The sequence below is a fragment of the Cyrtonyx montezumae genome, unplaced genomic scaffold (assembly GCF_038088225.1).
Source record: "Cyrtonyx montezumae isolate F1298 unplaced genomic scaffold, pur_monq_1.0 scaffold_3, whole genome shotgun sequence".
Classification (NCBI taxonomy): domain Eukaryota; kingdom Metazoa; phylum Chordata; class Aves; order Galliformes; family Odontophoridae; genus Cyrtonyx; species Cyrtonyx montezumae.
The window spans coordinates 215109-229994 of record NW_027072034.1 but is presented as its reverse complement, the minus strand read 5'-3'; the positions used below and the strand labels follow the sequence as shown (position 1 = coordinate 229994).

Genomic DNA, 14886 nt, shown 5'->3' with positions numbered 1-14886 from the left:
GGGGGCGCGGCGCTTTGGCTGCGGGACCCGGGACCCGGCCCGGTGCGTAGCGGCGGGGGGACGGCGTGCGGCCGCCCCGGACAGCGGCGCCGCTCGGAGCCCGCGTGCCCCGCGGGAAGGGGAAGCGTCGGGTAAGGGAGATCCTCGTTAAGTTTCTTTCTCTCCTCCCTCGGAAGCCTCGTGATGTGTTTGTGATGTGCTTTTTTTTTTTCTTTTCTTTTCCCCAGGCCTTTCCAGTTTTCTGGAAGCTGAACGCATTGGTGCACCTCGGAAATAAATCCGCTTTTGACCATGATATCAGCCGCCTTTCTGCAGCTCCCCGCTGGCTGCCCGAGCACACGCTGGATCCGGACGGCGTTCGTGCTGTGTACGTTACCGCGTGGTTTGGTTGCGCTCCCCACCCCCACCCCGTGGGGTGAGCAGGACGAGGGTTGTTGGTGGCAGAAGAAGAAGCTCCCGTCTCCCTTCCTGCCTTTATCCATCCCCTGTGTTTTGGGTGGCTTGGGCGCAGTGTCCCGAGGGAGACCCCAGAGAGGTCATTCGCAGGAGAGGAGGAGTGGGGCCCTTGTAGAGGGATGGGGGATGAGGGCCCTCCTGACCAATTCAGCTGCCCGGGGAAGCACAGCCTGTCAGATTTCATTTTCAGGACTTAGATGTCATTGCAGGAAACTCGCAGCTCGAGAGCTCTCTTTCTGTTTTGCTTGAGGCTCGGTAACATTTTTGTCTTATTTCCAGCCTGCTGCTAGCTGATAGACTCAAGTTCTGTGCCGAGACATGTGCCGAATAAATTTGTCTCTGGAGCGCAGTAGAAAACTGCCGTGTAGCTTGTTTTCACCTCTTTGTTCTGCCTTCCTGAATGGTAAAACTGTAGTTGTGCTTTCTAGTGGGGGATATCATCTGTGGTTGTACCCAGAGTGTTGGTGCAGTTCTGATGATGGAATAAACCTCATTGCCTTTTGGTCTGTGGTGAATTCACACATGGTGAATTTTGAGCCATTCGTACCCAGGTCAGAAGTTACGCAGAGCACATCCCGATGGAGAAGTGGAGTTAGTCACAATATCCCGAGCTGCAGGGAACCTGTAAGGATTGTTGAGTCCCATCAGTTTGCTTGATTTTGACCTATAGTCACACAGATACCAAGCTGGTAATGCAAAGGGATGTTTCAGAGGGATGGTTTAGTCCACAGGCAGCTTCCTCTCTGAAACTAACCTCCTAAAGAAGGAAGGAATTCAGCTGTCCTAACCAGTTTGACAAGTCTTCAGTATTTTTGGTTTGGTCTGACTACTGTTGTAGTAAGGGGGGGGGACGGGACTAAAAGTGTATAGATTTGCCTGTTTCTTTTTTTAAAATCCTGAACTTGTAATGCTGTCTTATAACGTTTTTGAAATTTGGTTGCGTTTATAAAGCATAATTATTCCATTGGATAAGCGGTCCTGGAATGCACCAAGATGGTTTTATTTGGATCACAAAACTTTTTTGTTTATGCTTTAGTATTTTTAGGAGCATGAAAGTCTTCAGTGTTTGCCCTAATGTTTTGATAGAACGTGTAGAGTTTTCTGCAGTGCTTTGCATTATTTGTTGCCAAGCATACAAAGCTTCTTTTCCAGTTCCCTAACAAAGAAGCAAAATCCTTCCTGGTAAAGGAGTTGGACCAGAACAAATATTTTCTGTATGGTGTATTTCCAGTTATTAAAGGTGGAGAGCTGTCATTTTAGCTTTGCAGTTTTTATGCAGTATACCTTTATACTGATCTGTATGCTGCTACTGGGGCTAAAGCCTATGAGTGAAAGCTGGAAAGGGAATTGTTCCTAAGGAGGAACACTTGGGAGGTTAGGGACAAGGTCATCCTCTTCCCTTCATCCCATTCTCTCTACCATTAGGAAGAGAATTCATGAGGGGAAACTTAGCTTGTGCTGGCATTGAGAAATATTTCAAAATTGCTTTCTTTTTTTACAGGAAATGAAGCTTCTGAATGAGATTTGTGGCCTTAAAGGAAACCTTAGGTGGCAAATGGAGTAATTAGACTATTTCTGCATGTTTTGTCCCTACCTCTAACAGGTGCCTTCTTCTGCCTGATGACCTTGGTCCTCAGGGTGAGTAGAAAAGCTGGCAACTCTTTCCAACTTCCTTATTGAAACAGATGTGGGGAATTCCCCTCTTCCTCCTTGTTGGAGGAGAATGGGAACTGTGAGGTCTCACTGTGACTGTACAGTTGTGAAAGAAACTCGGGACTGGCTTTGCCTTTCTTCCCTGTGCTTTTCTAGGATCAGTGGTATTTTATTAGTCTTGTGCTATGCAGCATGTATCTTTCCTTGTAGCTCTTCCCTTGGTTCACTTTCTTACCTGTTTTGTATTTCTTAGGGGGACATGAACCAGAGTAATAACATCAGATCTAAATAGAGGAGCCCATTCGTATGCTTTGCTTGTTACAGGACTCCTTTGGTGCTCTTTTTTTTTTTTTTTTTTTTTGGTGACACTTATTTCGATTTATAAAAGGCATTTTATTACATATTTTAAAACATAACATGGAATGAATTAATACCAGAGAAGAAATTTTTAATTACAGCTCAAAACTTAAGTGTTTAAGAGTTCTGGCTAATACAAGCTGGTGCTCTGTTTGATGTTTATTAGTGGCATGTTTTCTTAGGGCCTGCTGTAATGACAAGGTGTCTGCACTTGACAAGTTGGGTTAGAGGTACTGGGAGGATGGAGGGCTGGGTTCCTCCACTGAGGCTTCCCGTTGCAAAGGAGCGTGGTAAATACTTTTCCTGTAGGTTCTGTCCACAAGAAGAGTGCTGTGAGAATGGAATTGGAAATAGAGATGATGTTTGAGTAAAAATAATAAAGTTTTGTTTCATTTCATTTTGAATTATTGAGGATTGTGGGCAGCCATCCTTTGAAGTATGTTAGCTGTGTGTGGAATAGCTCAACAAAACGCATTCACTTTGGCTATTGACAAATATGGTGGGAGCAGGAGAAACTCCTTTTATCTGTTCTGTTTCTGTGTATTGCATCAGTGCAGGAAGATGTATGCCTTGAATTATTGGTACATGAGTTATTTCCATTTGACACGGCAAGCCCTTGCTGCGTTTGGCAAGCACTTTTCCAGCATTTCTCTTTAAGAGTGAGAAAATGGTTCTGCCTGGACCCCAGGCTGTTCCTGTGCCTGCCATCTGGTGGCCAGATTCCACAGCTAACTGTGTCCCTTTGGGGGGAGGGTCTGATTCTGGGCTGGGGCTCTGCTTTGGGATCCTTGAGGAAAAAGTAGATCCCTGGTTGGAGATAAGCTTTTGCATAGTTCCCAGAGAGGAGGTGCACATTCTGTAAGTTCTATTACCATCTTTGTTCTCTTTCTTAGGACATGATGGAGCTCCTAGAAGAAGATCTCACCTGTCCCATTTGCTGTAGCTTGTTTGATGATCCCCGTGTCCTGCCCTGCTCACACAACTTCTGCAGAAAGTGTCTGGAGGGAATACTGGACGGGAACGTGCGGAACGTGCTGTGGAGGCCATCCCCTTTCAAGTGTCCCACGTGCAGGAAGGAAACTCCCGTTACTGGAGTCAACAGCTTACAAGTCAACTATTCCCTGAAAGGTATCGTGGAGAAGTACAACAAAATCAAAGTAACTCCAAAAATGCCCGTGTGCAAAGTGCACAGTGGGCAACCCCTGAACATTTTTTGCCGGACGGACATGCAGCTCATCTGTGGGGTTTGTGCCACCCGAGGCGACCATACAAAGCACGTGTTCTGCTCTATCGAGGAAGCTTATTCCCACGAGAAGAGGGCTTTTGAAACCCTGTTTCAGGGCTTTGAAACGTGGCGTTGTGGAGATGCGCTCTCTCGGCTGGATACCTTGGAAACCAGCAAGCGGAAAGCTCTGCAGATGCTGACCAAAGATTCTGACAAGGTGAAGGAGTTCTTTGACAAACTGCAGCACACGCTGGAGCAGAAGCGAAACGAGATTCTCTCTGACTTTGAGACCATGAAGCTTGCAGTGATGCAGGCCTACGATCCGGAGATCAATAAACTGAACTCGATTCTGCAGGAGCAGCGGATGGCTTTTAACATTGCAGAGGCCTTCAAAGACGTGTCTGAACCCATAGTATTCCTGCAACAGATGCAGGAGTTCAGGGAAAAAATCAGGGTGCTCAGAGAAACCCCGTTACCTTGTTCCAATGTGGATGTCACCCCTACAATGAAGAGCTTTGATACCAGCCAGTGGAATGAAATCAAACTAGTTGATGTGGACAAACTTTCTTTACCTCAGGAGAACAGTAGTCTGAAGTTGAAGATTCCCTCAGTCTTTTCACGCAGATTTATAGTAGCCTCTCTCATTTGCTTGCTTGTTCTTGCTCTCACCAGAATGTCCTTTGTGGAGTCCGTGGTTGACAACTTCCAGTGCTGGAAATCTCACTTCTTGACCATTAGCTTGTCCTATTTGGCAGATACGGTGGAGATAGCCGACCATGCGGTCTTTTACTGGGAACAGATGACAGATGGAGCTTCTCTTCTGAGAGAAAAATGTAAAAACTACACGTTGGTTGTACTGGATAATGTTGCGCAGTTTGTGTGCAAGTATAAACTGTTGTGAGGTCCCTACTGAAAAAGAGATACGGTGGAAAAAAAGCGTAGAATGTTGTAAAGTTAATTGTGTGGATTTTTTGTTGTTGTTTTTATGAGACTTTCAGTGTAAGCAATCTGAGACTTAAAACGTTTCCAAAACATCTGTAATGTTCATGTAGTTGGAGCACTGCTAAACTGAAGGTGAGACAGAGCTCTGAAAAATGTGTTCCTGGACTACTGTTGCAGTGGTGATTATGGGAATGTTCATCTGAAATCATTTTCCTTAGTGAAATCTTAACTGTGTAATTAGTGTAATGGCAGAATGGTTGTGGAATAAGAAATGGTATGGTGTTTGATAAAAAGTATTCCCAAAGGGCATAGTTGTGTTCTTTTGTTTTCCTAATGTGGAGATGGTCTGGAAAGACAAGAGAGTGATGGAGAAGAGTGTTGTACTAAGGGGTGTAAGATTCCCCTTCTGCTGCAAAACAGAGTTCAGTCTGGAAACCCTTTCTACCTGAGGATGGTTCTACATGTATTCATTGAAAAATGTATGTATTTATATACGTAGATGGGTATATATACATGTATGGATATGTTTTTATATATTTTTCTAAATCCACAGGTTGAATTTTCCTGTGTATTCTGATCACTGCAGATACTGCTTATTGTTTACATGTTCTATACTACAAAAACGTATTCAGGGTAAACATCTCAAATGAATTATAGTAAACATCTCAAATGAATTATAGTAAACATCTCAAATGAATTATAGTAAACATCTCAAATGAATTATAGAGGTGTAGAGAAGTCTGCTGAGGTTGATAAGTGAGCAAGCTGAAAGGTACTTTATACTTTGTGGCTTACTTTTCCAGCGTTATTTCCTTGGGTTGTCTTGTTACAGCTGTGTTTCTTCGAAGCCGCGCTTTCTTAAGCTGTGACTTTGATGCCAACAGTCATTGTGGTGAAAAGGCAGCTTGTGTGGTAGGCTCACAAAGGTGGCAGGTGGGACAGTTTCCCTCCATCCCTATTGATCCAGACTGTAATTCTGAGAGCCAGGAAATAAAGATGGGATGATTTGCTTGGACCTGGGATTATGGGTGTAGTTGGTGTTTTAACGTTGGAGACATGTATGTGAGCTTGTAGTGTGTTTTCACATACCTTAGGAATTGGGGTTTTCTGAGTGCACTGGCTTGCCTGTAGGATAACAGGGGCTTCAAGTGAACTATAAAGCACGAGTTTGCTGAAGTGCCCTTCTTTAAGAGCATGTGAATGAAATACGTGGCCTGAAGACATCTCGCTTTTGCTTATGGTAGTCCTATGAACAGGAATATATAGAATAAAAACATGTTGTTCCCGTTTTCAGGAAACAAGTGAAATGGGTGCCACACTTCAGCAGTGTTCCTTGGCCTCCATCAAGATTTAATGTGTCGCGACGGTTGGTTTGCCGTCTTCCAGTAGTCCTTGCAAGCTGCTCGTTTCAAAATAAAGCATTCAATTTCAAGAATCAAAGTTTCCAAGCAACCAAACCCTGCAAACAAAAGTATTGTATTTACATCCTCGTTGCCTGGGAATGCTGCTGCTGCTCCACACGTTGCTCCAGATGGCTGGTGGCTTAGCAGAGATCGAGTCACGGACGTAGGGAGCAGAGCCGAGGTGGCGATGAGCGGTCGAGAGGTGGTCACTCTGAGTGTGGGAGGTGTGAGATTTGTAACCCGGCCTCGCACCTTGCTGCAGTTCCCCGAGTCCAGGTTAGCACGCATGTTGGGTGGTGATGACCCGGAGTTTAAACTGGTGAACGGAGAGTTTTTTGTGGACAGAGACGGCAGTTTATTCTGTTACATCATGGACTTCCTGAGGACTCTTCAGGTCTCTCTGCCTACTGATTTTTCAGACTTCCAGAGGCTGCGTAGAGAAGTGGAATTCTATGAGCTCTACCCTCTGGCTGACCTCCTGGGCCAGGAACAGCTCCTGAAGCCGAGGCTGGAGATCTTGGAGGTGCGTTTTTCCTTCCAGGAGATGCAGGCCTTTTTCCGGATCTTTGGTTCCTGTAGTAGCACTGTGGAGACACTGGCCGAGCAGATCACCGTGCTCACAGGGCAGCAGCCAACGCACGGCTGGAGCAACACTTTTCCTTCTCAGAAAGCACTCGTTCCACTTCCTTTGGAAAGACCTTCTCATCATGACATAGTTTTTCAGTGCGGAACTGACTGCTGTGCTGGTGACCGGCTTGTGGCCAGGTACTCTCCAGAATGTGACTTCTTGTAGAAATGGTTTCCTGGCTTCTATTTCATGGAATATGCACTGTGCAATAGCAAAGCTCATTGTAAAGAAACTGTTGGACAACTGTCAGAGGGGAGAAAAAAAAAAAGCATTTCCTTCTTTCTGCTAGCCTAATGTTACATTTTCCAGCTCTGAAGTACCCTGTTTGGTTTCTGTCACGCTGTTGTTAGAAATAATCCTTTCTGAAATAACTGCTCGATGTTCGGTTTTGTGTTCGGTTGGGTCTCTCCTCTTTCTTGCTTTCTCTGCTAGGCTTTAGAAGCAAACTCAAAAAACAGAATGAAATGAGGCAAAAGAAGCAAGATAAATAAGCAGTGAAGTACAGGAGAAAGCTAAAATCTTCCAGCCCACAGGCCTGTAGACTTATATATTGAAAAGAGGGGAAAAAAAAAAGGGAGGGGTGGGGGGCTAAACAGGGTCAAAAACACCAGAAGGGACTGAGATGGCAGTTCAGAGACTGGAATGCTTTTGTAGAGCTTTTTTATTCCTGGGAGAAGGGGTAGATTATTAATTCTGAGCTGCACAGTGGGCTTTCTCAGAGCCAGGTTTTTTAATTAAGATCGCTGTAAATCAGTGATTTTTGTGATAGCAGTATCATATTCTAATAGCAACTTATATTTTTTAAACAAGTTCTTGCTGGATGTCTCTGTTGTATGGGGACACATTCTTAACTGTATAAGAAAATGTCACCTCATTTGTCCTCTGTGGCAGCTAGAACATCTGGAACTTCATGGAAATTGCATTGAAATAGTTCCAAAAGGGTTATTCTCTCTGAATATTTGAATTAACACAGCAGTCCTTTGATTATGTCTTAAAAAAATCAATAGAGTCTTATCTTCCTTTTAGCTCTCTTCAGCTAAGCGAGTCTAGGGAAGAGAGAACTACTTTGCATTTGTGAAGCAACATCTATTTATGTGCCAAACCTTAATTTTATCCATTTTTAATAATTTTATTGGACTGACAGTTGCCTGAGCATGTTAGGGTTCCTTAAACTGGGCAGAGGATTTTCCTGATTCTTTCCTTTTTTAATTCTGACTTGGTAGGACTTTTCCTTTGCTTGTCAGTAGAAGAGCATCCCCTGATGCTGAACACCCGCTGAAATGAGCCAGCTTTGGCTCTGTAGCCTGCTGAATTTCTCTTGACTTGGTCTTTATGCTGACGTCTTTATTGTGTGCTTTCCATGAATGTTTGTTGTACTTCCCTGTGAAATGGGGAATGCTTTCACCCGTCAGCTTATGTATTTTGTAACAGTATTTTTACCTGACTTCTGTTCCTTGAACTGTCTGAATTGATTCTTTCACTGTACTTGATACCAAGTAAAATCTTGAGGCGATGTGAAAATAATTTTCCTCCTTGTTACCACCAGACCTGCTGTACAGGGTAACTGCAATAAATGTCACTGTTTCTAGAGGGATCCTGCACGGTGGGAAGTGGTGCTGTTGGGATGCACGTTGCCTCGCTGTCCTTTCCATCATCTGTTACTTGGGAGGTTGTCGCAGCGTTACACAGAGCATGCCATTTACCTCTCCTGCACTGAAATAAATTAATCCAGCGTTCTCTCTGCTTTCTCTGCTGTTTCTTGATTTTAAAATCAATTTTGTTGTAGGGGGGAAGGAAAAGGGCTTATTCCTCTGTCTGTAAACTGGGCAAGCTGAGGAATGCTGCTCTTACAAAGAGGGAAGGAGTCAAACTGTCCTCAAAGGGGGGAAAAGATCCAGAACGCTGGCTGTAGGTCTGTGCTACTGCTGGCATGTACAATCTGAGCACTGGGTTTGTTTTTTTTCTGTTTGATTACATCCTTCAGGAAAAATATTAGAAGTGTTCTGTAATTGTTCTTTTTTTTCTTTTTTTTTTTTTTTTATTTCAGGTACGTTTCCATTAAACCTGACAATAGAATGCTGATAAATGGTACTAATGTGCTAGGTCTGCTGATGGACACGTTGCTCAAAGATGGATTTCGCCTCATAAGCACCAGGGCAGTTTCCAGCGACGAAAAAGTGGAATGCTACAGTTTTGAAAGGACACAGAGGCCTGCAAGCCTTAGCATCACCGCAAACCAATGCCCAGAGACCTCTGGGATGGCACAGGCAAGAAGCAGAGTGCAGAAGGGGAAATAAAGCATTTTCCTGTAGTCTTGTGAAGGTGGAAGAGGTGTGTGTCACCAGTGGCCTTTCTTTGTTTGCTCATTTGAAGCTGCAACTATTGAGGGAAGTAACAAACAAACAACTTTTGAAAAAGGAGTTGGAAAAAAAAATGCTTTCCTGCCTTTCCCTGCTCCACCCTCTTCAATTCTAAATAAAAGAACCACAGATTCAATGCTGTTTTTGTGGACCAGATTGCAGTACTTTCGAGGGCAGTTTTTGTTTTTCTCTGTGGCTGAAACTTCTGACTCACAGAAAATCAGTCGCTCCTTCTGGAAATTCATTCCTATGTTCTGTACTAAATTCTACATGGGCTTCAAATATGATCATATGTAAAGGTGTAACAATTTGACAACTCTCACCCAAGCAGCGTGGAGAAGTGGCTGGAGGAGGAATGTTAACCTGAATGTCCAGAGGTTGTTTCTGCTTTGGAAACAACACACACACACCAATTCCTGCAATGGAGGTCACAAGCTACGTTGCTGTGGGACTGGAGACACGAGAACATGGCTTTGTGAACCACTGCTGGCTTTCAAGAAATAATGTGTCACCATCTCTTGCAAAATACTCCTCTGTCCTCTCCTCGCATTCTGAAGACACTGAGCTCCTCATTGGTGCAGAGATTTAAATGATAAAGCTCCTCAGAAAATACTTGTGACACGGACAGTCAGCCAGTTCTTAGCACCTGAACTTTAAGAACAAAACTGTGTTGAACAGCCCTTCAGATGGAAGAGTTGGTGAAATTTTAAACAAAATAGTACAAGGCATTTGTTAGTGCTTGTTAAATGAAAATGTTTGTAGGAGGGAGGCTTGGCAGAGGTCGCTTTGGGAATGTTAACCCTGTACAATGCTTTGTAAAGGTGCCAGAATTATCTCAGGTATGGCAGAGCTAAGTTAATGAGGCATTATATGTGAAGAACCTTTTGTCCTGCCTAGCAGGCAAATCATGGCAGCGTCAGGGATTCATTATTTGAATCTGACTGTTTCTTGTTGAGAAAACGCCATCTTTCCAATGTTACATCAGCATGTTTGGCTGACTAATTAGATCTGGCTTTCCTTTAGCTTTAAATTAGGAATGGTGATGGGTGGTGGGAATCACTCTTTTGTTTCTTGTCTGTATGGTTTGCAGTAAAGTGGATCATTCCAGACCTCTGATGCCACTATCAGGTGTTTATTTTCACTGTGCTACCATAAAACATTTTAGCTTGTCACAGGTTCAGTTCACTGGCAACAGGTAGGTTCTCTTTGCTTATTTTGGAGCATTCTTGGGGGTAAAATAATGTGATTATGGGACATCTCCTAAGCTGCTTACAGGCTACGTAAATGGAGTAAATATTGTGAAACATCAACCTAGATGCTTTCAGTTCAAACTGGAATTTTTTGTCAATATTGTCAATATGTTAATGAGTTAAGCACAGTTCTTTAGTTAGACTTCCTACTAATAAAATCAGGCTATTTCACCTAATGCAGAAGGAGTGAGTTTATTTTCACTGCTGTAACAGCCATTTTGAACACTGAGATTTGAACTCCTTTAAAATAGGGTGTAAGGAAAAGAAACATATTTTTTTACCTGTGTTGTTACTCACGCTCCGTGGTTTTGGCAAAGTGAAAATTTGCTATGACCATTTTACAGAAGCATGGCATGGCTGAGGCTGGCAGGGCCCTCTGGGTCCCTCTGTTGCAGCCCCTGCTCCAGCAGGGACATCCAGAGCAGGGTGCCCAAGGCCATGTCCAGGCAGCTCTGGGAGATCCCCAAGGAGGAGACCCCACAGCCTCTGGGCAGCCTGTGCCAGTGCTCTGCCACTGCAAAGCACAGAAGTGCTCCTGGTGTTCAGAGGGAACCTCCTGTGCTCCAGGTTGTGCCCATGGCCTCTCGTCTGAGCATCACTGACAGAGCCTGGCTCCATCCTCTGGCACCATCCCTCAGGGATTTATGGCCATTGATGGTACCTGAGCCTCCTCTAGCTGAGCAGCCAGAGCTATCTCAACCTCACCTCACAGAAGTTAATTCTAGCCCTTCATCAACTTTGTGCCCCCTCTGTTGGACTCTGATCAAAGTCCACGTTGTTTTGTACTGAGGGGTACAGAACCAGACCCCATGCTCCAGGTGTGGGTTCAGCAGTGCTGAGTAGAGGGGAAAGACAACCCTCATGGGTTAACTGTTATCCAGCACACGTCATCCTATGTACCTAATATTTTGACCTTGGTAGAATATCCCAGTGAAAGTTCCCATCCTGTAAAGAGCCATAAATAATTTACCTCTTCCAGTTAGACCATGTACCAAGAACCTTTGCATATGAAAATCAGTAAGCTGTGTTTCCAAAATTGTTCTGTCATTTATTCTTAGCAATGAACTGAGATGTATCACTTTTGCACCCTTTTCCTTTTCTTTTTTTCTTTATGGTTGCTTTTGGTAGTATAAGAGCACGTGTGTGAATGGCAATTATCCAACAAGTGCATCGGCAGCCGAGCCTTTCACAGTGGTGCATCTCCAATGCAGGTAGTGGTTGTAGAGGGAGAAGTGAATGTGGCTGATCAGAGCCCAAATTAACCACAAGTCTGGGTGATTTTCAACCCTTTTGGTCAAAACCAGACGACGTGTTAAACTAATTTCACACACATCTTGGCAGCCCCACAAGCGATGGCGTCTCCCAGTACAATCTCTGCTGGACTAGAAGCATGTTGGAGAAGATGTGGTCATGCTTTTACATGCAAGAGAACTAGGATCTCTGGTTGCTCACAGCTACCTCACTTTTTGATTAGACATTTTTGAAGCACGTTTTGCCTTTTTATTCTTCATTGGATTCAGCAAAAATTTGCAGACTGTCCCACTAGCTCTCCAGCCCACTTCTGGTTATGCAATGAGTTCTCCTCTTCTTTGTAACACACAAAGGGGACTCCCAGAGCAGTATGCTTGCTGGAGGGAAAGGGAATGAAGCTGTAAGACAACACAGACATTCTGTCCAGCAGGTACTCAAGTTTACACAGCATAAGTAGATGTTCTAAAAAGAGATGGTGGTGGTTTGATGCTTCCTTTGTAAAAAGTGGATAATTTGGACAGAAGCACAGAATCACCTCGGTTGGAAAAGACCTTCAAGATCACCATGTGCAACCATCAGCCTGACCTACCAAGTCTCATCACTACACACTGTCTCTCAGCACCACATCCGTGTATCTCAAAGACATCTTCAGGACTGGGGACTCCACTACTTCTCTGGGCAGCTTGTTCCAGTGCTCTAACACTCTCTTTGTGAAGAAATCCTTCCTGATAACCAATCTAAATCTCCCCTGGTGCAACCTGAAACCACTTGCCATTGTTCGAGGCAATTTTGTCTTTCTTATTTTAATATTTGCCCCCTCTTTTATAGGTGGATTTCGCCCTATACTTGGTTTTTCTTGGAAAGTCTTTTCTGTTCCCAGTTTTTACCTAGTTTGGTTAATATTCAATTGTAATTCTCAGAAATAACAGACTGAATTTGAGCTTTGCAAGGCTGAAGTGTCTTTGTCTGTCTCTGGAAGGAATAAAGCTAAGGTATATTTCCACCCATGGTCTGTGTGAGGTGCAGTTCTGATCCACAGCTGAATTCAGTGCCAAAAAGCAGCCAAAGTGTATGAGAAGTCCCATTTGAGATCACAGCAATTCAAGTCCATAACTATGAATAATTAAAAAAAAAAAAAAGAAAAAAAAGAAAAAGGGTTCCCAGATTGCTGGAAAGTGTTGTTGAATATTCACTGGGAAACAAGCTGGGAACTATCCAAAAGGGGGAGGGAGACTCATTGCCTCTTATTCCTTCCCTGTGATTTGTGCTGAACCCATGCCAGGCTTCAACTTTACAAGGTTTATTTTTATTGATTTTCAACAATAAACAGTGGGAGTATCTACAATAAAAGATTTACAGTGCATCACGAGGAAATACAACTCCCTACCAAATATTATATTGATCTATTCCCAGATGCTACTGAAACAGCATGTAAAAGCCCAAAGCAAGCCCAGCAATGGAGAACTTCCTCTTTCTAGCGACAGATGCGTATGCCTGTTATGCCTTCAGAAAACAATAAAAGGGAAGGGAGTGACTCTGCTGCTTTGACCATATCTTCAACAGCCCAGTTAAATCTGTCAGCTCTATGTAATCCACATAAATAAAGAATTGGGAACCAAGGGAACTGCTAGTGTATCTGAAGATTCCCACTCTTTGAAGCTGCATCTCCTGCTGCAGTCAGGCCATAATTAGTCACAGAAGGCCTTGTTGTGACTAGCGAATGGATGGACCAACCGTGATTTGAATAGTCTGGAAACGGCTGGAGATATGCCTGGAGCTCAGAATATTCTCAGATGGGTGGGTGGGACGTAAATCACCAGTCATCGTGTCAAATAAAAATAAATCTGACTTCTGTAAACAAGAGAGAACGTTGGCATTCTAGACCATAGCTTCTGCTGAAATAACCCCCTGAAGTTTTATCTCTAAGCATGTAAATTTCTCCAAGAATTCTTACTCCAGTTCTACTCCATTTCCATTCTAACACAGCAGCTCAATAATTGGTGGCTTCTTTCTAGTTAGAAAGATGATGAATGTTGCCCTCAAGGTTGGAAACAGTAATGTCTACAAATCTGCTCTGCAGAATGAATTTAGTGCTTTGCTTTCTAAGCAAGTTACTGCTACGAGAACCGGCTGAGTGCTTGCAGAAGTTAAGAATTAAATGTTGCAACATTGCTCCATCCTGATTCTAGGCTGGAGGAAAGGCAATGGATTGGAAACATCAACTCTGGGATTTTGCTAGTACTCTGGTGCTAGAAAATCAATTTTCTTTGAATTTCAAAGTCAGTCTGCAGCTCTCACTGAGGGCCTTGAGAAACGACTGCTCTATCCTTCATCCCATGATAACTGTGTGATAAAAGTAATTTACAGGCATGCTGTTGGGTTAGACTAGATGATCTCCAGAGCTCCTTCCTAATCCCCACAATTCAGTGGTTCAGCAAACATTAACTGGGTCAGTCATTTTGATACCTCACATCTGGAAACAGTAGCTGAGTTCTTGGTGGCTGCACAAACGCTGAAGGTCTGAACACCAGCACTGCCATGGCTGCACTGGGGTGATACTTCTACAAATCTGGACGTTTCCTCCTGGCACCCTTTGCTTCCATTCCAGTTGCAGAGAGGAAAGCAGTCATCCGACTAGCAAATTCCTAAACAAGGAATTAATAAGAGAAAAAAAATTTCCATAAATCAGAAATGCATCCTCTTCTAGAACAGATCATTTTACACTGTATTTCCTCCATTTGCAAATAAGCCCTTAAGCCATATAGTTTTCATTTGTTACCTATGATTGTTCAAAACTATCTTCTGAAAACAATTCAGTATATTCTGGGTGCCTGAACACTCTGACAGTTAATTATTAAAATGGCCACAGTATCAAGAATGCAATTTAGAAATTATAACTGGATGTACGTGAGACCCTTCTCCCCTCTCTGGTATGGCCAAGCAGAGCCTTCAGCCCTAACACTGTTGTGTGTCAATATTCAATAAAAGTTTTCTTTGGCAACTGAAGTATGATGATACGATTCAAAGTTTCCTTGTGTTGATCTGGAGTCCTGAAACCTCTACAGACACACAAGGGTGGGCAGAAGACCCACTTCTTGCTAGACTCATCTTTCACTTCAGAGATTTTCTGCAAAGTCATGGCTGGAAAAAGCACCTCCTGGCAGAAAGACACTTCTGCCTGTGCGCAGAACCTTACTGTGCTTACCTATAAGCCTGGCAAGTGCTTCTGAGGGAGGCTTGAGTTGAATGGTCCAACAACACATGAAGTTGAACAAGATAAGGCTATTGGATAACTTCGCAATGGTTTTGATAATTCTGTGGATGGTTCAAAACCAACTTCTTGTCTACTCACAGCCATGAG

At 43.6% G+C, this 14886-nt stretch overlaps 2 protein-coding genes across 4 annotated transcripts; both read left to right on the top strand.

Annotated features, from left to right (window-relative positions):
• Window positions 1-253: 253 nt before the first annotated feature.
• TRIM13 (tripartite motif containing 13) lies at window positions 254-4600 on the top strand. Its single transcript, XM_065743891.1, has 3 exons — window positions 254-367; window positions 1958-2094; window positions 3360-4600. The coding sequence occupies exons 2-3, from the start codon at window positions 2077-2079 to the stop codon at window positions 4590-4592; spliced, it is 1251 nt and encodes a 416-aa protein (XP_065599963.1). The 5' UTR covers window positions 254-367; window positions 1958-2076; the 3' UTR covers window positions 4593-4600.
• Window positions 4601-4664: 64 nt separating this feature from the next.
• KCNRG (potassium channel regulator) lies at window positions 4665-9384 on the top strand. Of its 3 annotated transcripts, none has more exons than XM_065743955.1 (3): window positions 4665-4765; window positions 5928-6801; window positions 8712-9384. In XM_065743955.1, exons 2-3 carry the CDS (start codon window positions 6224-6226, stop codon window positions 8959-8961), a joined length of 828 nt encoding a protein of 275 aa, XP_065600027.1. In that variant the 5' UTR covers window positions 4665-4765; window positions 5928-6223; the 3' UTR covers window positions 8962-9384. The 3 variants fall into 3 exon arrangements, with proteins under 3 accessions (XP_065600027.1, XP_065600028.1, XP_065600026.1); XM_065743956.1 differs by lacking the exon at window positions 4665-4765 and adding an exon at window positions 5014-5112; XM_065743954.1 differs by lacking the exon at window positions 4665-4765 and having other exon boundaries at window positions 5342-6801.
• Window positions 9385-14886: the final 5502 nt, after the last annotated feature.

Excerpts from the sequence above, each read along its gene's own strand:
- KCNRG (XM_065743955.1), top strand. The coding sequence starts at position 6,224 with ATGAGCGGTCGAGAGGTGGTCACTCTGAGTGTGGGAGGTGTGAGATTT. Across the intron at positions 6,802-8,711 it reads GGTGACCGGCTTGTGGCCAG|GTACGTTTCCATTAAACCTG; the intron begins GTACTCTCCAGA and ends TTTTTATTTCAG.